We start from the raw sequence: 27,697 nt of genomic DNA on the forward strand, positions 1-27,697 counted from the left end.
TTAAATATAAAAAAATTAAATATAAAAAAATTAAATATAAAAAAATTAATTATAAAAAAATTAAATATAAAAAAATTAAATATGAAAAAATTAAATATAAAAAAATTAAATATAAAAAAATTAAATATAAAAAAATTAAATATAAAAAAATTAAATATAAAAAAATTAAATATAAAAAAATTAAATATAAAAAAATTAAATATAAAAAAATTAATTATAAAAAAATTAAATATAAAAAAATTAAATATAAAAAAATTAAATATAAAAAATTAAATATAAAAAAATTAAATATAAAAAAATTAAATATAAAAAAATTAAATATAAAAAAATTAAATATAAAAAAATTAATTATAAAAAAATTAAATATAAAAAAATTAAATATAAAAAAATAAATATAAAAAAATTAAATATAAAAAAATTAATTATAAAAAAATTAAATATAAAAAATTAAATATAACAAAATTAATTATAAAAAAATTAAATATAAAAAAATTAAATATAAAAAAATTAAATATAAAAAAATTAAATATAAAAAATTAAATATAGAAAAATTAAATATAAAAAAATTAAATATAAAAAAATTAATTATAAAAAAATTAAATATAAAAAAATTAAATATAAAAAAATTAAATATAAAAAAATTAAATATAAAAAAATTAAATATAAAAAAATTAAATATAAAAAAATTAAATATAAAAAAATTAAATATAAAAAAATTAAATATAAAAAATTAAATATAAAAAAATTAAATATAAAAAAATTAAATATAAAAAAATTAAATATAAAAAATTAAATATAAAAAAATTAAATATAAAAAAATTAAATATAAAAAAATTAAATATAAAAAAATTAAATATAAAAAAATTAAATATAAAAAAATTAATTATAAAAAAATTAAATATAAAAAAATTAAATATAAAAAAATTAAATATAAAAAAATTAAATATAAAAAAATTAAATATAAAAAAATTAAATATAAAAAAATTAAATATAAAAAAATTAATTATAAAAAAATTAAATATAAAAAAATTAAATATGAAAAAATTAAATATAAAAAAATTAAATATAAAAAAATTAAATATAAAAAAATTAAATATAAAAAAATTAAATATAAAAAAATTAATTATAAAAAAATTAAATATAAAAAAATTAAATATAAAAAAATTAAATATAAAAAATTAAATATAAAAAAATTAAATATAAAAAAATTAAATATAAAAAAATTAAATATAAAAAAATTAAATATAAAAAAATTAATTATAAAAAAATTAAATATAAAAAAATTAAATATAAAAAAATAAATATAAAAAAATTAAATATAAAAAAATTAATTATAAAAAAATTAAATATAAAAAATTAAATATAAAAAAATTAATTATAAAAAAATTAAATATAAAAAAATTAAATATAAAAAAATTAAATATAAAAAATTAAATATAAAAAAATTAAATATAAAAAATTAAATATAAAAAAATTAAATATAAAAAAATTAAATATAAAAAAATTAAATATAAAAAATTAAATATAAAAAAATTAATTATAAAAAAATTAAATATAAAAAAATTAATTATAAAAAAATTAAATATAAAAAAATTAAATATAAAAAAATTAAATATAAAAAATTAAATATAAAAAAATTAAATATAAAAAATTAAATATAAAAAAATTAATTATAAAAAAATTAAATATAAAAAATTAAATATAAAAAAATTAATTATAAAAAAATTAAATATAAATTTTTTTATATTTAATTTTTTATATTTAATTTTTTTATAATTAATTTTTTTATTTCCGAGACATTCTAGCATTTTCGAGCAGAAAACCAAATTTTTTTCTATGGAAGATAAATTCTGTGTATTTTGGAGGATGGCTACTTTTTTAAGCGATTACACATGGTTTTATGGCCTTGTTAAATGGAATTAAAGTTAGTAGTAAAAAAAATTAGTGAAAACTTCTAAAACGTTTGAATGGTTGGAATGATGATCATTTGATGTTAAATCTATATACAAAACTGATCTCCCACAGTAAAATTCTAAAATGATTTTTTTCTTTCCAACAAAGTTTTCAAGGTGTTTACATGTAATCACCTAAAAATTAGAATCTAAATATTTTTTTTTTTTTGCGGGGGGGGGGGGATAGTTTAAAGTTTTAATCTACAAATTTGCCATTATTATGGGCTCACAAGAATCTTTCACACAAGTCATCAAAGATCTAATTGGATACAGCCTGTGGTGTTCCCTGGAAGCTGAGTGACAACAAGTCTCCCCAGATTTTCCAGTACTCTTCAACTCTTTTGATACGATTTGCAAATAAATTTGCATTATTGCAACAGCTGCTTGCCCTTGATTTCTCGTTGGCAGTGGCAATAAGCCTCCCCAAGGTCCCAGTTCTCTTTGCACTTATACAGTGGAGGTCTGGTCAGTGCTTACTCTTCGATCTTTCCTTCCTCCTTGACTACTTGGCTATTTAGTCTCACTCTTTGGTAGTAATGTGGTAGTGAAGGGATGGGGTTCTACTACTACTACTACTACTACTACTACTATTATGTGTGTCTTGTTTTTTTGAATCAATTTAATAACAGAGCAAATTTTTATAATTCGGATCAAAATATCAATTTGCAATCTGTCCCACTCCATCTTACATAATTGTTAATATAAGATTGATTTTAAACCATTTAACATATTTTAAGTAGGATTAGGCCCATAAAGTGGATGTGGTATTTTGTTGATTAATTCATTTAAACTAAGCTTTAAAAATTTGTAAGACAAAAATATGATATGATTATCGACTCCCCCCCCCCTCAATCCCTCGAACAATTTTGACCCTGTTGTTTTTAATTTATTGTCAATTTCTGTTGCAAATAAAAAGATTGACAGTTTAAGTAAACACTATTAAATTAAATTTTATGAGAACATTTGAAATATACAGAAATTGAAATCAAAATGAGACAATCTCCATTGAAAAGTTAACAAATATTCTATTAGGAATTAACTTTGATATATTATTATTATTATTATTATTATTATTATTATTATTATTATTATTAACTTTGAAATAATTACTCTTCACAGATGTAATTTACAGTTAATTCCCAATCATTTGTTACTTTGAAACAAAAAAGTCAATCTCCTTTGATAATAATGCCATTTACGCCATATCTTTACAAGTTATAATTAGAAGTCCTACATTTGATAAGATGGCGGTTCAAATTGGTCAATAAATATTTGATTTTCAATGAATGATGGAGAAAGTTGGCGTATTTAAATTTTCATACTACACACTGACTTTTTCCGACTTAGCCGAAAGAAACTGTAAAATAAAGATTTTGTTTAATGAAGAGTTGTTTATGCAAATATCACATTTACTGCACTGTATGGCCTTGGTATTTATAAAAAATGGTGAGTAGGTTTGGAATGTGATTTAACAAAGGAGAGGAATGTTCGTAAAATGTTTGTAGGTATATATGAATTGACAAGGAATGAATGTTCGTAAAATGCTTGTAGGTATGAAAGAATTGACAAGGAATGAATGTTCATAAAATGCTTGTAGGTATGTATGAATTGACAAGGAATGAATGTTTGTAAAATGTTTGTAGGTATGTATGAATTGACAAGGAATGAAGGTTCGTAAAATGTTTTTAGGTATGTATGAATTGACAAGGAATGAATGTTCGTAAAATGTTTTTAGGTATGTATGAATTGACAAGGAATGAATGTTTGTAAAATGTTTGTAGGTATGTATGAATTGACAAGGAATGAATGTTCATAAAATGTTTGTAGGTATGTATGAATTGACAAGGAATGAATGTTTGTAAAATGTTTTTAGGTATGTATGAATTGACAAGGAATGAATGTTTGTAAAATGCAACTTATCTTTTGGACGATGGATAGGGTAAGGGTAGGCTGGTCATCCTGCTGTCGGTGATGTGTGTCCTGACTTGTAACTGGAAAGCGAGTGACTTCTTTCATCAGCACTAGCAGCCTGGCGTCTTCGTCGTCTTTCTCCTACTCTCTTCTTTGGTTTGTGTGAATTAGGCATTGTTTAGAATTGAAGGCGTTGGCCTATAACATGAGAGAGTAGTCGGCTTCAGTTCACTAGTGCCTTATTTCTTTTTCTTCTTCATCTCTTTAGGTCGGGTGGGAGAATCCGTCCGTGCGTTCACTGATGCAGCAGGGCGAATCTCCTTTTCCCACCTCTCGGTTCTCTCAAATCCCTCATTTTATAGTGGCAAACTGGCTCCCAGTAACTGTGATATTTGAGGTGTTTATTTTAGGCGCGGAGCTCTGCCATTGGTCGATAATTATTTTGTGGTTATCTTATTTTTTTCTTCTCAAGCGGAAGCGATGCGTGGAGCCATGTGCAAAAGACGATTTTTCATTTTGTCTCTCATGGTGGATGCGTTAACATCCGGTTCGCTGCTAATTCTTATTATGTTCCCACAACTGTTACTTTCAACAGCTTAAAAATGTTTAATTATAACGTTTTCTTTAATAGCTATGACCAAATATATTTTATGTAAAATCATTGAAAAAATAGCTAAAAATGAAAAAAGGCAATAAAACTTTGGAAGCCGAAACTGTTTCAAGAATACTTATTTGTAACACTTTCACTAATAATTTTCAAATAATTTAATACAATAATAATATAAAATAGTGAAGTAAAAGCAAAAATTTTAAAAGGCCTATACAATATTTGAAGAGCAAAATTCTTTTCAAAAATAAATAAATAATTATAACGTTTTCTTTATCAAATAAATATTTTTGTAAAATAATCAGAATTAAAGCCAAAATTGAAGCCAAAATTTAAAAAAGGCCAAATACAATTATTGGAGGCCGAACTACTTCCAAAAAAGGTCAAATTCGCAAGATTTGGCCTTAAAAAGGCCAAAATGGCAACCCTGGTTTTAACTCACTTATTCTACGAAACTGTGGTTACTTTTAGTCGAATGCATAACAACCCGTTAGAAATTGGATTACATCAACATGTCGCTTGTTGAACTTGGAGAAAATTACGTCGGCGATAATTTTGTTAAACAATGGGAAAATGAACTTCGCAGCTTTTCTTCGGAAATTGTTCAGTCAGGGAATAAAAAAATTCCAGGTCTTTTATTAAAAGTTCAAAGTAAGTGATGTTATAAGTTTAGCATCAGAATATTTTATGTTCTAAGAAATTTATATTTTATTGTTCCTATTTACAATGCCTCCCCACGGGACAGAGTTAGACACCAGGGTCGGTTTTTAACGTGGAGAAAAGGAACAAAAATTGTCTCAGTCGTGAAGGATTTCTCCTCCACTGAGAGAGAACAAAAAATTGAAGTGCAGCAGTCACTGCAGCATCTGGAGAACAGATACTACACTTTGATTATATATACTAAATAAAATGGTCACTTTTTACGACGTGCCCCAACGTATTATAAACACCCCAACCTCCCCATGTTAAGAACGGCTTTCGAGGTTGGGGGGGGGTTATCCCGAAAGCCGTTCTTACGGTTGGGATGCTTATAATACGCTGGGGCATGTCCTAAAACTTGACCAATAAAATGTTATCAAAGGCAAGATCTCCTACCGAAAAAAAGTTTCTAGTGGTTTTATTCACTTTAAAACGTTTATTCGGTTCGAAAATCATGGTGTTTATCGATAGGTGCGAACAAGAAAAATGGCGGCGAGCTGAACCCCTAAATATTTGAAGTTTTGGAAAACGAGTTCAAACTAAATATATATATAAAATACTGTTATATTTTTAACAATAGCCAACAAAACAAAAATGTTGTGGAAACAAATACACAACAAATAAATGTTACCTAAGGCAAAATAAGTTACTCTTTTACCTGAATAAGTTTTTAGGGGTGCTTATTCAGATTGACACTTATGGCGGCAATTAAAAGTAAAGAAAATGCAAAAAAAAAAAAAAAATAAGTCTGCATGATTGATGTACGTACCAATCACGGAACGAAGATGAAATATTCCCCCAAATTACGTAATTCGATAAAGTAGTTTTTTTTTTATTATTATTATTCAAGAAAATCAAGTTTTACGACAAAGCGAGTTGTATTGTTTTCGTCCACCATAATTAAATTCGATGACATAAAAAGGGTGAGACAACTTAAATTGAAGTTAAGAAGTGAAAATTCAGCCTTTCGTTCAATGCAGTTTAGTAAAATCGCTAAAAATAGTAAATTTTGATTTTCTTAGTTTTAAATAAAATATTTGATCGATTGAATGCACTTACTAATTCGCGCTGTTTTTTTTTTAAATCGTATTTCCAAGTTTAATTAAAGTTTTATGATATGTTTTTTTTTATTCAATTGTAAGGTTGAAGTATAGAATAAGTACAAAACACCCTCCCCTCCCCATGTTAAGAATGGCTTTTTAAATAATAACGTTATTATTTACGTCCGGATCACTCTCTGCACTCTGCACTAGTAGCGGTGTCAGAAATTTTGTGAAAATAGCGAATAATTCCACCCCATCTTTCCAAGCTTATAACTCCTCGAAAAATGCAATTCAAGTCCTAATTTTTTTTTTTTCAATTAAAGGGGGGTCGTGAATTAAAAAAAAACAAACGTTTGTCTAAAATATTATATTCGATTTATTGGAAAGAACATAAAATTTCACACTGACCCTGAAAATATCGTAAAAATAGAATCAATAGAAAAATTTTGATAGATTTTTAAAGTTTAAAGATTGAAAAATATTGAGTTCGGAAAATTCATTACTGTTTAAAAAAAAAAATATTTCTATTACTTTTAAAACAACTGTAATAGTTTATTTTGGAAGTATAATCCATAAAGCAAACAAATAACCCACTTTTAACAGAGAAATTCCGAGATTTTTATATTGTATTCGCAGTTTCGTGTTAGGGATGTCAAAAATTCCTACAAAAATTCTGATACTGCTACTGTGCACTGCACTAGCAGTGTCAGAAATTTCGTGAAAATAGTGAATAATTCCACCCCATCTTTCCAAGCTTATAACTCCTCGAAAAATGTAATTCAAGCCCTAATTTTTTTTTCAATTAAAGGAGTAAGGACCAAGGTTTTATTTAAAAAAAAAACAAAACAAAACAATGTGTTTTTTTTTTTTTAAAAAGGTTTTAAACTTCGGACTTTACAGGTAAATTTCTAAAAAACTGATTTTTTTTTTTGTTTTAAATTTGAATATATTATTTATTGACCTTTTCTCTTCAATTTGTGATATATAAACCTATTAAACATAAATTAATTATTTACTTTTTAATAGGCATTTCAAAATGAGAGGCGTAAATTATTCGACCCCCTATCTTTCTAAGCTTATAACTCCTCGAAAAATGTAATTCAAGCCCTAATTTTTTTTTCAATTAAAGGAGCAAGGACCAAGGTTTCATTAAAAAAAAAAAAAAAAAGACAAAAAGAAAAAATGTGTTCTTATAAAATAAGGTTTTAAACTTCGGACTTTACAGGTAAATTTCTAAAAAACTGATTTTTTTTTTTGTTTTAAATTTGAATATATTATTTATTGACCTTTTCTCTTCAATTTGTGATATATAAACCTATTAAACATAAATTAATTATTTACTTTTTAATAGACATTTCAAAATGGGGGGGGCGTGAAAATGGGGGGGCGTGAAAATGGGGGGGCGTGAATTTAAAAAAAACGTTTGTCTAAAATATTATATTCGGTTTATTGGAAAGAACATAAAATTTCACATTGACCCTGAAAATATCGTAAAAATAGAATCAATAGAAAAATTTTGATAGATTTTTAAAATTTAAAAATTTAAAAATATTGAGTTTAAAAATTGAAAAATATTGAGTTCGGAAAATTCATTACTGTTTTAAAAAAAAAATAAAAATATTTTTATTACTTTTAAAACAACTGTAATAGTTTATTTTGGAAGTATAATCCATAAAGAAAATAAATAACCCACTTTTAACAGAGAAATTACGAGATTTTTATATTGTATTCGCAGTTTCGTGTTAGGGGTGTCAAAAATTCCTACAAAAATTCTGATACTGCTAGCACTGCACTAGTACCGATCGATTTACCTAATTTATGGAATATGACATCTTCGTTCTGTAGGTACCTCCAACGCTCGGTACAGTTTTAACCCCTCCCCTATATGTAACACGATGTAATTGTAATTTAATATTATCATCCTAACCTTTTTACCATTTGATAGAAAAAGCTTCAAATAAACTGCTAATATATATATATATATATATATATATATATATTTTAATTTTTTACAGCATACAAAAATAATGAAAATGCGAGACAAAAATCGTGCTTACATTATCGACGCTTTAAAACAACGTTCCTAGTGACGTTTTTTTAAGCCGTTCGTTCGTTCACACTCATGTTTTAAAAATCTAGTAAAAATCAAATAATCATATTTTCCTGAAATTTTCGATATTCAATCATTATTAAATAAACTTAAATATTAAAAGTAGTTTTCAATAAATATATTAGCGGAAATATATTTTTTAAGGTGTTCTACCCCCCCCCCCATATTTCATGGTCCGAAAACTAAGCAAAATAAATGTGGGTTGATAAAAGTTTCAACATTTTTTAAAGCTGAAAAGATCAAATAATTAAAAAATAGTAATATATATATATATATATATATATATATATATATATATATATATATATATATATATATATATATAATCCTGTTATTTATTTCACTTACCTCAAGGTTGTAAATAAAATTGGACATAAATTCAATATTATGTTAAAAAAAAAAAAAAACACTTTCTGGATAATTTTTTTTCTCGGTAATATAATTATTCGAATTACAACAAAAAAAAAAAACAATTCTAAAAAATAATTATTTTTAAAAAGCTTTAAATGATATTAAATTCAAATATTACACGATATGAAGTTTAAATGGATTTTTTAAATAACAGGTTTCCAATAATAAAAAAATATATTCATATAAAAGAATATAAAACTATTGAGATAATAAAAATTATAAATCCAAAATCAACCTTAAAAAATTCGTTTTGATTTTATTATTTGATAGAGGGTGGTCCTTATGTTTGGCGCTTTTTTTCAAAAATGTACGGAGGCTTGTAAAGAACATTATTTCTAAATACATGTGTCAACAGAAGACGTTAAAATTACTTTTATTTTATTAACTCTAGTTTGTGTAGTTTGTTAATAAAAATGTATTTGTTTTACAAAAGGTAAGTTTTATATTATTTTTTATCCATAGCAAAAAAAAGAAAGGTTACTCTATTAATAATTATAACGCTTATCCATCCATAGAATTTAACACAAACACACGAAATGATGACGTCATTAGTAAAATGTGTACTACTGACGTTTTACACATCGCCGTGACGGTACCTATTCTTCTGTAACGAATACATACATCATATAAACTTTTCTGGGTAAATGTTTACTTAAACTACAACAGAACACAGACCAATAAAAAAATTTTTTTTTTTTTTTTTTTTAGAGAGATTTTCGAGGTCACTGACAACGAATCTGATATTCAAACCTGTCGCAAATTTACCGTTTGCATGGTATTGTTATATTACAAAACTGAGCATAGAGTGTATGGAAAGCAAGAAAGTGACAAACGAAAAGGTTGAGTTTAAACTTTTTATCTAAAGTTTAAATGATGGTGAAATGAACTGTTTGGTGTGTCAGGATAATTTGACGGCGGTAGTGGTGGGGCAGCGGTAGGGATGCTGGTCGGGTGTTGATATGAACTCTGCAACGATCTGAGTTGTCAGGCTGAGGTGGGGGGGGATGGCAGGAACATTCTGGTGTCTGGGATACGGTGCGGTGATTCTTAATAGCTGGTGTTGCTGGCGAGGGCTTGATGGCTGTTGGCTGGTGAGCTGGCGGCAGCGGTGATGGCGGAAGAGGGGTAAACTTCAAGGCTTGCTGTCCAGTATCCCGAGTGAGATGGCGGCGGTGATGCAGTAATTTCAATAGCTGGTGTCGTTGGCGAGGGGTTAACAGCTGATGGCTGGTGAGTTGTGGTGATCTGGCGGTGCCGGTGGCGGAAGAGAGGTAGTCTTCAAGGCTTGCTGTCTAGTATCACGGGTGAGATGGCGGTGGTAGTGGCTGTGGTGCAGTAATTTCAGTAGCTGGTGTCGCTGGTGAGGGGGTTAACTGCTGCTGACTGAACAAGATTCACAACTTGCCACGTAGGGGCCGATCTGGTTGCTTGTCATCATGATGTGGACGTAGTAGTAGGCAAAAGGCGGCTTTTATCGCTGGTCATCGTTTCGCTTTTTATTTGTTTTTTTTTGTTTTAATGTGTTGTAGGGAGTTGTCTGTTTGTATGTTTGTATAGATGTGTTATATCGATTTAAAGCTAAGAAAGTTGTGAATGTATTCTAGTAGGTGTTGTACTGTTGCAGTGTTTCGTGAAATAATTATTCGTGTTTATATGGTGCCGGAGATGCGTCTGCTGTGATGTTTGTGTTTTGATTTTTTTTTGATGTGTGGCTTCTTCTGGCGATTTTCTTTGTTGAAGTGAGGTGCGAGTTATTCTATTGATGTGTGTACATAAAAAAATGGGATTTGAAGTTGTCGTATGTGTTTAGTGTGTTCATTTGCGTTGTATCGACGAGCAGGCTTTGTCTTAGCATCGCCATTATTATCACTGCTGCTGCTGGTTTCTGGTTTATTCATGTAAATATGGGGGGGGGATATGCGATATTACAGTATTAACCCATGAACTAGGCACCGCCAAAACTGGGGGGGCAGGTCAGTACTTTTTGACGGACCGTCTTTTTAAAAATCTACCAAAAATCAGGTAATTATCCGATCAATACGAAATTTTCAGCGATTATTAGGAGAAGAATGAACTTTATAACAGTGTACTTATTTTTCATAAACGATATTTATATATATATTTTTTTTTGCTTACAAAACCCCCCCTTGTTTTGAAGTGGGAACAAATATGCTTAAAATAATCATCTGAAACTGAACAAAACATATTGTGTTGTTGTAAGGGACAGAATTATAGATTTAAAAAAAAAAAAAAAAAAAAATTGTTTGCATACCTTATTTTGACGTCTGAATATCAGAACTTCGATTGTGTTTAATTATCCCGCTTTTGAGTTTTGAAGTGTGAAATTCGGTGAATATGTTAAGTAAAATAATTAATTTAAGTTAAGCAAAACAAAAAAAAATTTTTTTTTATATTTATACGAAAAAAGCCATTTTAAAATTTTTGATAAATAAATTAACAATTTTTTTTTAGCGAGCCGAATAATGCATGACCATTATTAAACAGAGCATGCTTTGAATAATCGATACAAAAAAAAAAAATTCGATAAATATTGTGCCCTTTGTGTTAAAAATAGCATCATTTTTTTCGATCTCGTTTGAAAACGTTTGCCGCCTTTCGACTACGGTGGACCAAACGCGCTGAAATATTTTTTTTTTATTCTGCTTTAAATTGCCCCCTCCCCCCATTTTGGGGAGCCTGGCCCCCACACACATACACATTAAAAACCAAACTCATTAAAATGGTCACCCATCTGGTACTGGCCAGCCTCAGCTTAATAATACATTGAAATTTTCGTCACTGAAAAATAAGTTTTTTTGGCCTGTTTAGTCTTCCATAGTTTTCGTCTCATCGAAAGAAAACGTAAACAGAGTCGATCTGAACTCTTCGGCGACGCGAAATATCTGGTTACATATATGAATAAGTGGAATTATTTGAAATTCAGGTACTTATATTATAATATTTTTGCATATTCTCTTAGAAAATCATCCTAAATCTTAGTTAGACAATAAATGAATAAATAAATTATTTCAAAAACCCTTTTTTTTAAATATTTAAGTACGTTTTTTGTGCAAGACAAAAAATAACAATTGTTAACTTTTTGGGAAAATTTAACATTTAAAATTGAATTAAAAATAGTAGAAAAAGTTTTACATTATTCTGTTTTCTATATAATAAAATTCAGGGTTTTATCTTTCTGGAAAAAAAAAAGTTACTCAGAAATAATGGATTTTAATAAATGTAATTTAGTTTTAAAAAACAACAACAACTTGATTTTGCGGCCATTTTTGGCGGTGCCTACCATGAACCCTTGCACTGTTTTGGTGTCATTTCACCGCCTTTGTTTATGCTATTCTTACATGACACGTGCACGCGCGTAGTAAAGTGATTTGTCACATCGCAGGAGAATTTTTTAGCAGACATTTGAAATAACAAGAAAGTTTTCAAAAACAAAAAAATGTGGTTCATTTGTCTGTGTTTCGTAGTTTTGGTGCATGATGAAGAGTGTGGACACTGCGCAAACATTGGTCTATTTAGCTATGAAAAACTTGTTCAGGCCAAAAATAATTTTTAAAAAAGCCAAAGAAAATGCCAAATTGATTTTAAACTCCAAAATAATCGAGCGTGTTTCCTGTTTTGACTTTTTTCTGTGAGTAAATTTCATTCATACTTTTATTTTTTGCTTGTTTTTGTTTTATTTTATTCTAAATTTATTTTTATTTTAATTCATTTTAAATTTTATTTTATTTTATTTCATTCTGGCACTCTCTGGTGAACACAGTAAGTGTGGGGAAATGAGTTAAAACTTTAAAAAATACACAAAATACTGCTAAAAACCCACCGAATATATGTCAGCCTATGTTACGGTAACATATATTGAGCAAGTTTGTAACAGTATGTTTTTTTTTTTAGTTTTAACTCATTTTCCTTAACTCAGAGGCAGGGGAGGGGGAACGAGTGGTGTCACACGCATGTTGCGCGACACCATGCGTCCCCCCTGCCCCCCCTTCCAATGTAAACAGAATTTGGGTTTGTGTTACTATACACATAGATTCGAAAAAGTTGTCAAAACAAATATATAACAAATAAATGTTATCAAAGGCAAGATAAGTTACTCTTCTACTTATCTGGAAAGGTTTTTAGTGGTTTTATTCACTTTAAAACGTGTAATCGCTTCGAAAATCATACAGTGTTTATCAATATATTTGAAAAAGAAAAATAGCGGCATGCTTACTGTTGAACATGGTAAGTTTGGGAAAACGAGTTTAAACAAACAAATTATACAAAATACTGCTAGAAACTCACTCAGTATATGTTACCATGGCATAGGCGGTCATATGTTCGGTGTGCATAAATATATTTTTCATTGTGCTTGTGTAGATTGGTAATGTTTTAAACTGACACATTTCAGGTCAAAACATTATGTACTTACGGGTTCTGTTGAAATTTAGTATAAATTAACAAAAAAAATTTTTGAGATTTTAAAGATTTTCGTTTTTCTGAAAATGAATATCACATGTAAAATTGTCGACAATAGTTTGTATGTAATGTAAATTCTGTTTTTAATTATAATTATTTTTCTGCTGAACCATTTTTTTGTAATTTATACGCATTTTGACATGTAAGTACGTAATGTTTTTCTATCGCCGCCGCCATAAGCAAAACAACACACACGCATGCTCTATTGGTTTCCCATGCAAAAGCATGCAAACTATTAGTTTGATGGGAAAGTTTTTGTAGAATTTATAATTTTGATTTCAAACGATGTTGGTTAGTTTTTGTTTTACAGCATATCAACCCTTTTCAGATTATTTAATGCTGAATCCAAAGATTTTGAAGAAAAATTTTTAATAGAATATGTTTTCAAGTCGGTTTCTATTTAACTCATAGTTGGGACCCTAACAGGTACTGTCACTCCGGGCCAGAGTGGACCTGGGAGCAATGGAAATTAAAAGGTGGCTCCACACTCCCCAAAGCCCGCAAGCTGGGACCTCACCACTGGATATAGTTTAAGGTCATATTCAGGACCTTCAAATGATGTATTTTCAAATAAGTTTCCATTACTTTATCATTTTAAAGAGCGTTTTTTGCTCTATCTAATCATTTAAATTACAATTGTTTTAAAACTATTATGTCTGTTCAGAAAAGCAAATTCGCACAATTTTCTGATTTCAATTCAAGCTATGCCAAAAAGCTGCTGAAGTTTAGCCCAGAAACCACTATTGAATGTACAGCACAATGGTGGTATAAGAAATTTCATGGTGGCGACGAGTCTTGAAGATGATGAGCATAGTGATCTGCCATCAGATGTTGACAATGATCAATTAAGAACTTTAGTTGAAGCCAATCTCCACATAACTGTTCGAGAACTTGCTTCTGAATTAGACATAACATACATAATGATTTCCAACCACTTGAGAGAGATTAGAAAGACACAAAAACTTAATAAATGGATGCTTCACGAATTGAATGACAACCAAAAGAAACGCCTTTAAGAAGTGTCATCTTCCCTTCTTTTACGCAACAAGAATGATCTCTTTCCCAACTGGGTTGTGATTTTCAATAAAAAGTGGGTTCTTTACGACTACCAGCAATGCTCAGCTCAGTGGTTAGATGCCGATAAAGCTTTAAGACACTTCCGAAAACCAGTAATTATGAACCACTAACCGTAAATATGAGTGTCAAATGCCCATTTGGTCAACATGACCTTCTTAGTCTCAACCAGTCTCATCCATTACAGTTTTTTAAATACTTGAATACTGGGTTAAAAGTTGACAGACCGAAATTATGTTTAGTTATGTAATTTGACAGGCCTGAATTATGTTTTGTTACATAAGTTGACAGACCTAAATTACAGGACAGAGTGCAAATATATCATTTGTATATCTTTTACATATTTATAACTATGAAAATGTATAGCTCAAAATGCTATACCTATTGCTTTACATCCATCTTGGGACCAGTATTATGTTAGTATATATATATATCTAAATATACCTTAAAGACACACATTTTTGGAAAGAAAACCCGTGAATTCATTCTTTTTATGCAGAAAATTAAAGCAAGTTCAGCAATAGATTTTTTTTTTTTTTTTACATGTAGGTCATCACTTATTAAGGCACGGAAGCCACTCGAGGATAAGGGCTATTGCGTGTACAGTAATCAATGGGAAAATATCATAGTAATCATTAGTATTGGAGATTTGATAAAGTGTCTTACTTAAGGGAGCGATTCATCAAGAATTTGTTTATGTTGGACTTGAAGACATCCAAGTTGTAGTCAGGTGGGAAACAGGCAAACGGAAGAGAGTTCCACAGGTGTGCACTTCTAAGAAAGAAGCTTTGTTCATGGAATCTACGCTTTGATTTAGGCACAGATAAAGAGTGGGGAAACTTACTGATAGTGGTTTAGCTAGACAGGTGTTTTTCGTGAAAGATTTGCGAGGGGGGGACCAGAGATTTGAGATTGGACGAGCACTTGCCGTGTTTATAGTTAATCTTAAATTGTTATAATTTAAGATTAACTATAACTTATATTATAATCTTACATTTTAAATCTGGCATGAAAGTTCTTTTTTTCTCCAACTTTTTATAGTCTTTAAGTTAAAAGAGATGGAGAGAGAGAGAGAGAGAGAGAGAGAGAGAGAAGTGTACTGTTTTGCTTTTTGTCTTTTTAATTGAAAAACTTATCTATTTTTTAGACTTGTTAGATGCTGTTAATCCAGCGTCTAAAGAAGCAGCAACTCTTCGACGGCTTTTATGGAAATATAAATTTGTTCAAACGATGATCATCTTCCTGAAACGTGATTACACCATGATTGATGGTGGTTGGGCAACTGCCGCTCAGCTTTCGGTTGTCTTAAGGTATTTTCTCATTTCAATCCTCTCCCTCGCTTCTCATGTCATAGTGTTGTACCATTGTTATGTGGCATCTTCTTTTTCTTCTTTAAACATGTCTTTGCCACACGTGGGTTAAACATTGACGATGGTGACAAAGTGATTTCTGGTTAAATTGTTAAAAATATTTATATGGTTGAAAAGACAAGGAAATAAGCTTTCTAAATGCACTTTATCCATCGCATTAGTTTTTAATGGTTAATTAAGCAATGTTTTGCTTTGAACAACCGAAAATGTGAAATGATTTTTTTGGTTTACATGTCCCAATACTTTTTTTTCATTTTCGTCTTTTTTACAATTTTTTCAGTGGATTATTATTAAAAAAAATGCAAAAAAAAAAAAAAAAATCAGTATTTAAATAGTGTAGGGATGCTCAGTTTCTAGTGAAATTAAGAAATAAAAAAACGTCTTAGAGTGTAAAGTTTAAAAACAAAATAATCTGTCACTTGGTAGAAAAAAGGACATGAAATGTAATTGAAAATAAAAATCAAATTCATTCAAACTTTGTGAACGATTTGTCAGTTTTAGCAATTTTTTTATTATTTAAATAGGTGGGCAAAAAATACTTGATTCCAAAGCGTCATGTTTTCTGTTAGAGTGACGTCACTTGTTTTAAATAAACTTTAATTTTTGTTTGTTTGTCTTAATTCTTGTGAAGTTTCATACCCTCATTTACCTAAGTTTGCTTATTTAAAAGTAATTTGATGTTCAAAATCTAAGCCACAACATTTTCAAAACCCAATAATTATGAATCACTAACCATAAATATGAGTGTCAAACGCCCTTTTAAAAAAAAAAAAAAATCCCTTAACCTTACCTCTAACCCTAGGTATGAGTGGCAAGCCTCCTCCTATAATCTTCTTTAGCTCTAACAATAATGCTAAGTCCAAGTGGCAAGCTCCTTAATACTACACTACATATAAGCACCTAAAAAAAAACAAAAAAAAAAACAGATCGCTCCTTATAAATGCACATGATTTATCTCCCATTAAAAATAAATTAACTGTCCTAAAACGCTAGAATGGCCCTGACATGGTGAATTATTTTACATTAAATTTATGTGAAACTAACCCCCATTCTAAATTATAAAATTATTTTTGTTTTGTTTCTGTCAAGTCTTCAGGATGTTCACACATAATTTCTCTTAACCCTAACCCAAAGTCAGAGTGGCAAGTCTCCCATAGAAAATATGGTTAACTGCCCTAAAATGCTCGAATGGCTCAAAATGAATCACTTTACATTAAATTCTAAAATAATCTTTGTTTATCTTTCATTAACGTTTTTCAGGATGTTCACACGTAATTGCCTAAAAAAATAGAATCGTATTTTGGATAGGTGGTCAGATGGCGGGGGAGGTAACTGAAGGTGTTAATCTACAATAATACCAAAGAAATATTGCAATATATTCATTTTTAAACAGTTCTAGATTTCGATTTCAGTTTTTTGTACATAGAAGGCATGACACTTCAGCTTTGAGTTCTGTAACTTCTTTTCTTTTAATGGATACATAGCATTTTTAAGGAATTGCAGCATATTTACTGTAGATTATTTGGAAACTATTAATTTCTTGATTTTCAGTAGTATATTCTGATTCCTTGCACAAAAATACACTTATATGGCAAATTTCATTGCTTAATTTTGTTTTAACAAAGATATATTGAAAAAGTAGTGTAAAAAACGTGACGAAACGCATATGGAAAAAGAAGGAAAAATATCCAAATATGTAAGGCACAAAAATAGTCATAATGTCTTTATTTTTAATTTATTAGTCTCTAATATGTAAAGTTATTAGTGTTTTGCCTTTCTTTTATTCTTTCATTTCTCAAATAAGGAAATCTTTTAACAAGAAAAATGACACAATCTGCAAAACTTTTTTGAGTTCATTTCCATTTAAAAAATTTTTTTTTACAGTAAAATTTGTGTTGGCATTGATTTTGCTGACTCCTTTGAATTCAAGGAGGAAAGTCTCCCAAAAGCTGTGACGAATATGTTGAGCCTTGCGTTGAAAATTCATGAAGAATATAGTCGGATTCCTATATTGGAGGTAGGCTTTTTACTGTTTGTTTTACAAATGTGAAAGAAAAAAGTCATCCATGAATTCTTTTATACAAAAAACAAAAAAAACAATGAAATTTATAGCAGAAATTCTCTTTTTCTATGTCACATTCATGGAATGATGAAAAAAAGAGTAAGTGAATCACATTATTATATATTTTGTTAATTTTTTTTTTTTAATAAAATCACTTCCACACCCATTTTTTTTTTTTAATGGAAATCGCTCCAGACAAGGTGTGAAACCATTTGATGTAAAGAGCTAACAAAAACCTAAGTTGATTACCAGAAAGACAGGAGATATCGATACCTATTGGTCTTGAAACAACCATTTATTTTTGTATTGATCCACTTTGTCATTTTTTTTCTGATTTTTTTTTTTTTACAAAGGAGTCACCACTTATCAAGGTCCAGAGGCCACTCGAGGATAAGAGTTAAAGAGTGTATAGTAATCAGTGGGATAATATCATACAATCATTAGTAGTGTAAATTTGGTAAATTGGATTACTTCAGGGGAACGGCTCATCAAGAACTTCTTTATGTTGGACTTCTTTTTCCTGTAAAAGATTTGGTGACCCCAACGTGACTCAAATACATAAACTTATGAATGACGTGTGAATTGGAGTATAATGTTAAAATTGAAAGGTTTACAAACAAAAAGTGACTAAACTAATTCAAGGATATCAATTATAAAGATAAATGAGAATCCTTAAGTTGAATTACTTTACTAGAGAGAAGGATGAGAATTAATTTTATTGAAACTTTCAGAATAATATAGTTTAAAAAAGTATTTTTTAATGGAAATCGCTCCAGACAAAGTATGAAACCACTTGATGTAAGGAGCTAACAAAAATGAAAGTTTAAGACAAGAGATGTCTCTTGACCTTAGTTTTGAAAAGACCAAGGCTATAGGATAGGAGGAAAGCAGTCAGCAGGACAGTGTTCCACAAGTCTTGGAAAGAATCTACTATAATAGGAAGCTTCATTACATCATCGTCATCATAATTTCTGTTTTACATGCTGGCATGTGTTGAACAGATTTTAGAAATTGATTTCCAAACTAACCTTGTCTCTGGCCAGGTTTTTATTTATCCTTTTTTTCTCAAATTCATCCTTATGATTTCTTCCAATATTTTTCTTGGATTTCCCCTGCCAACTGACCCTACTACCTCAACTGTTCTATTAATCCAAGCATCTCCATCCATCCAGTCAGTGCGGCCACAGCCAAGATTGAACTCACTACACGAGTTTGTAGTGTAATTCAAACCTTGTTGGTAGCTGAATACTTGTTGCTTCGCCAGGGCTATCAAGGATATTTTTTATCGTGACGCCATCACTAGATTACCATGGCTTAAGAGAGTCCCATCTACCCTCGAGAGAAAGATAAATCGCGCCAGTTTCTCCAGCTGGTGTTTTACCTCGCGGTACATACAGCACCACGCCTTCCTAAATAGTCACCCATCTGGTACTGGGCAGGCTCAACATTGCTTAACTTTGGTGATTTGGCAAGAACCGGTGTGTCAATGTGATTGTGCTGTATATGAGCAGCCTCACTGTTATCAAACAAGAAAGTCTCCTTCTTTCTACACTGAACTGTTCAGATTTATTCTTCCCCTGAAGTCATCAGATCTAAGCCTGTCTTTAAGACTGACATTATACAGTTATCGTGTCATTCTCATATCATTTCTCTCCATGCAATGCATGTCCTCAAATTGTTATAAAACTATAATTTTGTTACGATTGTTTTAATGTATATTTATAAAATTATTGGAGTAAAACTTTTCACTGAAAAGTAAGAACATTTTTCCATAGAGAGAAAAAGAAAAATTGTCTTGTAAACTGAATTGCCTTTTACTTGCTATTTCTATTTTTTACAACTGCTACTTTTTTTTCTCTGTCTGCTTTTTGCCTAAGCAGGAGGTGATGTAGCAGTCACAAATAAAGATCTATTTTCTCTTCTGAATCAATGCACACCACCTGCACCAAGTGATACGGCAATCAGCTGGGAGAGTGCATTGATTCATTTGTCCCTTAAGGAATTTTTTTTAGCCCTTTTGGAAACCTCTGTCAGCGAGCAGAGAGAATCCAACTAGCAGCAAAACCAGACACCTCTCTCTTTCTCTCTTGTCCCCATCCAGCATCAACAATTTTCACTGAAGATAATTGCTGGCCGATCTGGGATGCCACAAAGAATGACTGCTTGACTGATGCACCCAAAGAACTTTCTTCTCCTTTTTTCAACCTTGGACATAGTCCAATCTTTAATTTTCTACTGCCCAAATTTATTTCATAAATTTTGTTTTTAAAAGAGGTTTTGTTATTTATTCCATGATTTGTGTTCAACAACAATTATTTTATTAGGTTGGTGCAAAATAATGTCGTTTATATATATATATATATATATATATATAGGTGTACGTCAAAAGAGGACATCATTTTTGTGACTAATATTATTAGAGATGCTAACAAGCAATGTCCCTAAAATTTGATTATAATTTTAAAGCGAGAAATGACATTCTATTTGACAGTTTAAATACTTAAAAATTTCTTCTAATTTGAAAATCACAAGATCATTTATTCTTTTTTTAGGTATTAACAAAGGATTAAAATAGCTGACTTGTTTATGAAGAAACCGGAATGTATTCTGATAGATTTAATTTTGTAATTAATTTCTTGGTACTTATGCAGAATATGGACCATGCTATTTTTTAGATAGGATTTTCAACTTAAATTCAATTTTTACAGTATCTTTTGTTTATTAAATTGTTAGTTAAAAGTATAGAATAGTTAAAAAAAAAAAAAAAAAAAAGCTCTCCTGCCTCGATATATTAAGAATGAGTTTTTAAATAGTACTGTTATTTCTGCACTGTATAATTACCAATGTTTTAATAGGATTTAAAAAATTTTATTTTATTTTACATATTTTTGATTTGAATAAATTATCGATTAATAGGAAATAAAATTTTTTTTCGTTGATACAAGAAATAAACACAAAGTGGTTACACAATTTTATTAATATAGAGATTAAGAATGCACACAAAGCTACTCAAATAAATGCATAGATATTTGAATTAATGTAAAATACTGCTTATTGTTTTGTCTTAAATTTTGAGGTTTTAATTTAAATTTATTAAAAAATTTTAGTTGGCTTATGTACTTAATTTTGTGTGGAGCACTACCTTCACTTTTATTGTTCTTCATTATTTCTATTGTGAAGCGATTTATTGAAATAAAATATAAGAAAAAGACATTATTGAAAAGTATACAATAAAAATTAACAAAATTATACAAATAAAAATAACACAATTAGTTTTTATTTGCACTTTTAATACCAAAGTCAAAAAAATATAAAATTTTATTTTATTTGAAAGCTTATAAGAAATATGTATTTATAAAATTATAAAAAATAAGTTTTTTTTTCTTTTGAATTTTAAAAATAAAACTTTTCTATTTGTATTTATAAAACAGATATGTGTTTATGAAAATATAAAAATGAAATTCTTGAAATCAAAATAACTAAATTTCAAACAGCATAAAAGAGCGTATCCAATACATAATAAAAATGAAGGAACTGATTTACGTTGTCACTGCTTCTGGTAGCGCTCTGCAGAAAATTAGGAATTGCGTTAGCTGACTATAACCAAAGTTTTTTTAATTTCCAAATTTATTTCTTCAAGAATCAAATTAAAAAGAAGTGATTTTGAATATATTTCTATTGTCTCACTTTGTTGTGTTAACACTTAATTTTTTATGTTTGTTTCAAAGTTATTATCATTTAAAAAAAGTACATCAGGGAAGAACAGAGTTAATTTAAAAATTGGTATGTTTTATCTATTTCAAAGCACTAATAGGCAACACACTTTCAGACACAAAGCCACAAGGTTACTTTAGATTTTCAAAACAAAAGTACGGAAAAATCTCCAACTAACATTATGTATGTACTCGTCAAAAAAATTCAGCGAGACATATTTTGATTCACCATGTTTAATAAATTAGGGGGAGACAATTAGGACTATTGAGATTAAAATCAACTTTGTAATGGCTATTTTTTTTTATTTTATTTTTTTAATATAAAGCCATGTTTAATTTCAGAGGAGTTTTTGATAGCTGATTTGTATAAGTCCTGAAGATGAAAAAGAGTTTTCGGTGGGTAGATGATCTGTATAAGTCTTGAACTTTAAAATTTTGGAGACGAAGAGCAAAGATCTTGCTCATATGGACACGAAAAATTATGTGCAAGAATTTAAAAAATCAAATATTTTTCTGGAGCGATTCTGGTTTCTGATTGGTTGCTAGCAGAATGTGGCTTACTTTGATTGGTTAGTTCCTTATCTTCAGTATCTATAAGTAAGACCTTCCAATTTTCTTTAATCATACCCTCTAATAATATAAAAAATATTATTCATTCCTTGCATTGTGATAGCCTTCTAAATCTCTACTACATAAAAAATTAAAAAATATTGTAACAATTTTAAACCCTGCCTGGTCATCTTGGCTTTGTGTATAGGAATGGAATCTTGCTGCAACTAAAATTAACAAAATTATACAAATAAAAATAACACAATCTGGCGATCTCATTCATCCAGGGCTTCACTATGCTCCTCAGCACCTTCTTTTTGTCAAGTGTAAGATTTTTCTGCAACATTGTGTCTGTTTACAGCGTATACTCCTTGTTTTGACTCTTTAATTTTGTTGGTTTTGTTTTGTTTTTTTTCAAGATTTTTATTGTTTAAATGGGCAATGTTTTTCTTTTTTTCATTTTTTCAAGGGGACGCAGGAAGTCCGAGAAGAATTTTGTGAATATTTTCGAATGGTTCTTGAATCCCTGCTTGTCTTGGCAAGTTTTCATATTTTCTTGCCAAAATTGGGTGAGTCATTTTTGTGTTTTGTTCTTTGTCTGCACTTGGGACGAAAACATGCTGAAATTTTTTACCTTTTTATTAATCTCTCATTCATATGAAATGTGTTCGCTTAGAATTAGAAAGTTAAAGTCAATTTTTGGTGCTTATTCAGATTGGCATTTATGGCAGTATTTAAAATTAAAGAAAATACAGAAATGTCTGTATGATGTACGTACCAGTCACGGGACGAAGATAAAAAATAGGGAGAATTCTGGACAAAAATTGAAAAAAAAGTTTGGTGCTTGTTAACATGGATTTCTTTTTTTTAATACGGTTTTAAGCTAAACCAACAGTAGTGTCATGTAAAAAATAGTAATATATCCAAAAATTATGAAAATTCATCAAGTAGAAAATTATTTATAGTTAAAAGTAATTTGTACAGAAAATTGCATTTTCCCTAGCTATGGACAACTTGAAGATTGCGAATACAGGGTATATTAAAAAGGCTTCCTTCAATCTTAACAGACTATGGATTCCCACTGTAAGGGTGCCTGCGCATGGAATTTTTGTGGCAAGAGTTGCACAATCTCCAACCACACCTTTCCTGAGTCGATATTGTTAAATATCAGTGGCAAGTGGAGGTTCGGAACGACTGGAAACAATGCCCAGATAAGCAGAAAGCATATACAGTGCCCCGAATTCCCAAATGGTCACCCATCTGGTACTAGCCAGATTCAACATTGCTTAACTTTGGTGATCTGATGAAAACCGGTGTGTCAACGTGATTATGCCGTGACATACTCACCTACGGGGTACATACCTCTCTTTTAGCCACTTTAATACTGACCAACATTTTAGTGATAGATTTTTTTTTTTTTTACTAAAAACACAATAGCAGTTGTTCTACCTGATGAATTTTTCGTAATTTTGGGACATATTACTATTTTTGACATGACAAGTAAGTACTGTTGTTGTTGCTTATGGAAATGCAATTCTCCCCCGTAATTAATTTCATAAAAATTACTTTTATTGCATAGGGGTACATGTTAAAGAGATATGATGGGGGGTTCATATTGGAGATGGTGAGGGGTCATATTGACGATGACATGTATAACAGAATACAAAGATAGTGATGATGAGGGAGAGAAGACATTTATACAGTTCTGGGATGCTTGGGACTTCATATATATACTGAATGGAGATGTATACATGTTCTTAACACAGAGGAGGGGAGATGCATAATCTTGTAAGGGTTACACAATGTTCATTACAAGATGATTAACACATTACCTTTTGAATGTTGAAAGATGACACATGACGACAGTTTTACAAAAACACAATGATAATTCTTTATTCATTGGACCGGTTGAATGCTGATGACCTCAGCAATTCAAATTTAGGATCTACAAGTCTTCCTTTCGCTTCCAAAGGACTGACTCCAACTCAACCCAACTCAACTGCTCTCGACTCTACTCTTCTGCTGACTGCCTCGACTGACTCTCTGACTGACTAACTCTAGCTCCTATATTAAGAATCCCCCTTCATCTATGACGTCAGAAGTGTATTTCTCAAACGTGACCAATTCACGTGGCTATGCATGTTTTTGCAACACGCTTTTGACAACAAAAGAATTCTCAACATATAATTTTTACCTATTTTTAACAATATATTTTTAATTTGTATTGTTCATTCTTTAGCTGACATTTTTAATATTCAGTTTTATAAAAGAATGAACAATCAATTATTTTTACGATATAAACAATATCTAATTATTTCTAATAGAATTTAATAATAGATTAAATTCTAACATTCCAAGTCTTAACCTTGCTTACAAGGTTCGAGTTTCGGCTTATCCTAATCTCATTTTCACTTACTTATTACTCTTCTAATTTACATGGAAAGGGGACAGCCTTTCCCTGTAACACTCTTAACCATAAATAATTTTCTATTAGATAAATTTTTGTCATTTTTTTTTATATATTATTTTCCACATGACAAGTAAGTACTGTTATTTTTGCTTAAAACCACACATTTAAAAAATTGATCTGTCGAATCTAACTTAACAAGCACCAAAAGTTTTTAATCAAACTTTCTGCTTCAAATTTAACCAAATTATATTTGTTTTTTTTCTTTCCATATGTAACATGATTTTTTTTTTGTTTTTTAGTTATTCAAAATGACCTTGTCTTAAAGTTATTGATGACTGACGATGCACAAATTGGCAAAGAAATTATTCAATTTATCCAAAATATCACAAGACTCAACTGGTGAGAAACATTCTTGATATTAGTTTATGCTGTTGTCATTTCAACATGTAATTGAAAACTCTTTAAATAGAAATTTCTACAAATGAAGGTGAATGTCAACAAATGTTAACTGATTTTGCATTTGAAATTTTCTCTTTGAGACTAATATTCTTTATTAACTTAAGTTATTAGCAAGAAGAAGGCACTAAAGAATTGGATAAAAATGCTTTTCTGTAATTGCTGAATGCCAGAGTTATTGATGTAAGTTGATCAAGTAGTTTTATATCTAACTAAGAAAATCAAATTTTTTGAGTATCCAAGAAGTGACTGTCTCACCCTCCATTTTGAAAAAAGTATCAAGAAACAAAGTGAGATAACTCCCTCTTGCTTAATTAATGGCTAATTACTATGGATTAAATCTGAAATATTTTCATTTTCAAATAGGAGGTTATGCCAAAATTATGCTCTTCAAAATTTTGTTTAAATACCTCACTTTGGGGAATATTAATTAATTTATGTCTAATATCAATTGTTCAAATTTCACAAAGTCATCTTTCGTTGACATCTATGCTGATGACACGACCATCTATGGCAACACATCAAAGGCCGTAAATGACGATGTTCTCTCTGATTCTCTCTCCTCTGATCTTGAGCGCGTGGTACAGTGGTGAAAGAGGTGGCTGGTTACCTTTAATGCATTTAAGACCAAGCTCCTATCTCTACATCATAAACGCTCTGATCCCCATCTGGCATCAATTGAAATGGATGGCTCTCGTCTAAGGGAGGCCCCAGGATTTGATAAGCTCCTGGGTTTGACCTTTACACCTGATCTTAAATGGAACACATACATCAAGTCTGTGGCCAAGGTCGTTGGGAAAATGGTGGGATCCTTCTACCGCTCCAGAAAATATCTCACTAATGATGCAATTCTCTATCTATATAAGAGCCAAGTACGTCCAAAGATGGAGTACTGCTGCCACATCTGGGCGGGGGCTGCAAAAAACAGCCTATCCTGCCTTGACAAAGTACAAAATAGACTCTGTGCCTTGGTGGGGGATGCCCTTTTCTCTACCCTGCAACCTCTTTCCCACAGAAGAGACGTAGCCAGCCTGTCATTGTTCTATCATTATTTCCATGGCAGGTGCTCGTCTGAGCTCCATTATCTGGTCCCCCCTCACCAATCTTTCTCAAAAAACACCCGACTAGCTGAAACCACCGTCAATAATTTTCCCCACTCCCTATCTGTGCCTAAATCAAAACATAGGTACCATGAACAAAGCTTTCTTAGAACTGCACGCCTGTGGAACTTTGTTCCGCTTGCCTGTTTCCCTCCCGACTTCAACCTGGATGTCTTCAAGTCCAACACAAACAAATTCCTGATGAACCGCCCCCCCCCTAAGTAATGACACTTTATCAATTCTCCAATACTATTGCTACACTATCCCTTTGATTACTGTACACACAATAACCCTTATCCCTGAGTGGCCATTGGGCCTTGATAAGTGGTGAACTCCAAGTAAAAAAAAAAAAAAATCGAAGGTATCTGAATTTTCACAATTTTGAATTGCCTCAAAACGTATTTCATCAGACATAAAATCATTATTTGCTGTAAATCAACTTCAAATAATAAAGAAATGTAGTTTGCTTGAAGCATTGTGCAAATTATGTATTGAGGGAAATGTTAGAAGGTTATCACAATGCAACATATGGAAAAATTTCCATTCCTTGCATTGTGATAGCTTTATAACATTTCATTTCAGATAAGTTTTTTGATATAAAATGGTTTGGAATAATTATGAAAAAAAAAAAAAAAACTCATGAAAAAATCTGTTTTATGTACATAGCTGTGGTTGGAAGAAAATATTGTTCACCAAAAATCACATAAATTGATCAATTAGTTCTATTTTTATAAAGAAAATAATTGTTAAGCGATTTTGAGTTTTTCAATGTCCTCCCCCTATTAAGAATGACTTTCTAAAATCTTGCAAAAGTTTTAATTATTTGGATTTATCTGCCTTATACCTTCAGACTGTTTTTAAGATACCATCACAAGAGTGTCACTTTTTGTTTAGCCACAAAATTTGATTTTCTTATTTAAAAATAAAACTATTTACATGATTTTTAATATACAATATTTTGTTTCTATCATGGCTATGTACATCTTACAGTAATTCTAAACAAGCACTAAATAAAATTACTTTGCTTTTACTTAAAAAAAAATCCACTTGTATTTATGACTCATCGACCTCTTTCATTTGACTGACTCTAAAATTTTTAAATTTATTAATTTCTAGGAAAATGTTAAGACAATTAGATGAGACGACTCTGAACACAATCTTTGATGAACTGATTTATAAATTGTCCGTTTATACAGACCCAAAAGTTGGTTCGTAAGTAAAAAAAATAATCTTTCTGCCTTTCACAAACTAAAATCCTCTTAAAACCAAACAGCATCAGGTCTGGTCTGTAAGGAAGATATGGCAGCTGTTCTCAACCTTATGATTTCCACTGTTCTTCCTACTAGTTTTAAACTTTGAACTTTCTGTGTTTTCCAGTATTCTCCCTATACTAAAAAGTGAAATTAAAGAAAAATTAATGTGATGGATATACCCGTGATGGAAACAAAATATCATATCCCAAAAGCTACGTAAATTGATCAAGTAGTTAATTAAATTTTATGGCTTTTCAAGGAATGACTGTCTTGTGATGCCATATTGAAAACGGTCTCAAAAAATAAAGGAGATAACTCAACATAATTCAAACTTACAAGATTTTTGTTGTAATGACTACGAATTCTCATTAAGTACTTAATAATGACTTTTTTTTAGTAAAAATAAAACTACTGGATCAATTTATGTGATTTTAGGAATATCATATTTTCGTTTTGTGACAGGTATGTACATCATAAAACTTTTTCTTTATTTTTGTT

General features: G+C 29.7%; 1 protein-coding gene across 1 annotated transcript in view; it reads left to right on the plus strand.

The window, feature by feature from the left end:
- Nucleotides 1-4,924: 4,924 nt before the first annotated feature.
- The window catches only part of LOC145246750 (IQ calmodulin-binding motif-containing protein 1-like), a 56,270-nt gene continuing 33,497 nt past the window's right edge, over nucleotides 4,925-27,697 (plus strand). The window contains exons 1-6 of the mRNA XM_080108516.1: nucleotides 4,925-5,121; nucleotides 15,434-15,596; nucleotides 17,541-17,673; nucleotides 22,450-22,549; nucleotides 24,690-24,789; nucleotides 27,063-27,158. Of these exons, the coding sequence (XP_079964642.1) occupies nucleotides 4,983-5,121; nucleotides 15,434-15,596; nucleotides 17,541-17,673; nucleotides 22,450-22,549; nucleotides 24,690-24,789; nucleotides 27,063-27,158 (731 nt within the window). The 5' untranslated portion in view covers nucleotides 4,925-4,982. The remainder of the gene's footprint in view (nucleotides 5,122-15,433; nucleotides 15,597-17,540; nucleotides 17,674-22,449; nucleotides 22,550-24,689; nucleotides 24,790-27,062; nucleotides 27,159-27,697) is intronic.

Source organism: Euprymna scolopes, chromosome 24 (assembly GCF_053919585.1).
Source record: "Euprymna scolopes isolate OS-2025 chromosome 24, ASM5391958v1, whole genome shotgun sequence".
In the NCBI taxonomy this organism is placed as follows: domain Eukaryota; kingdom Metazoa; phylum Mollusca; class Cephalopoda; order Sepiida; family Sepiolidae; genus Euprymna; species Euprymna scolopes.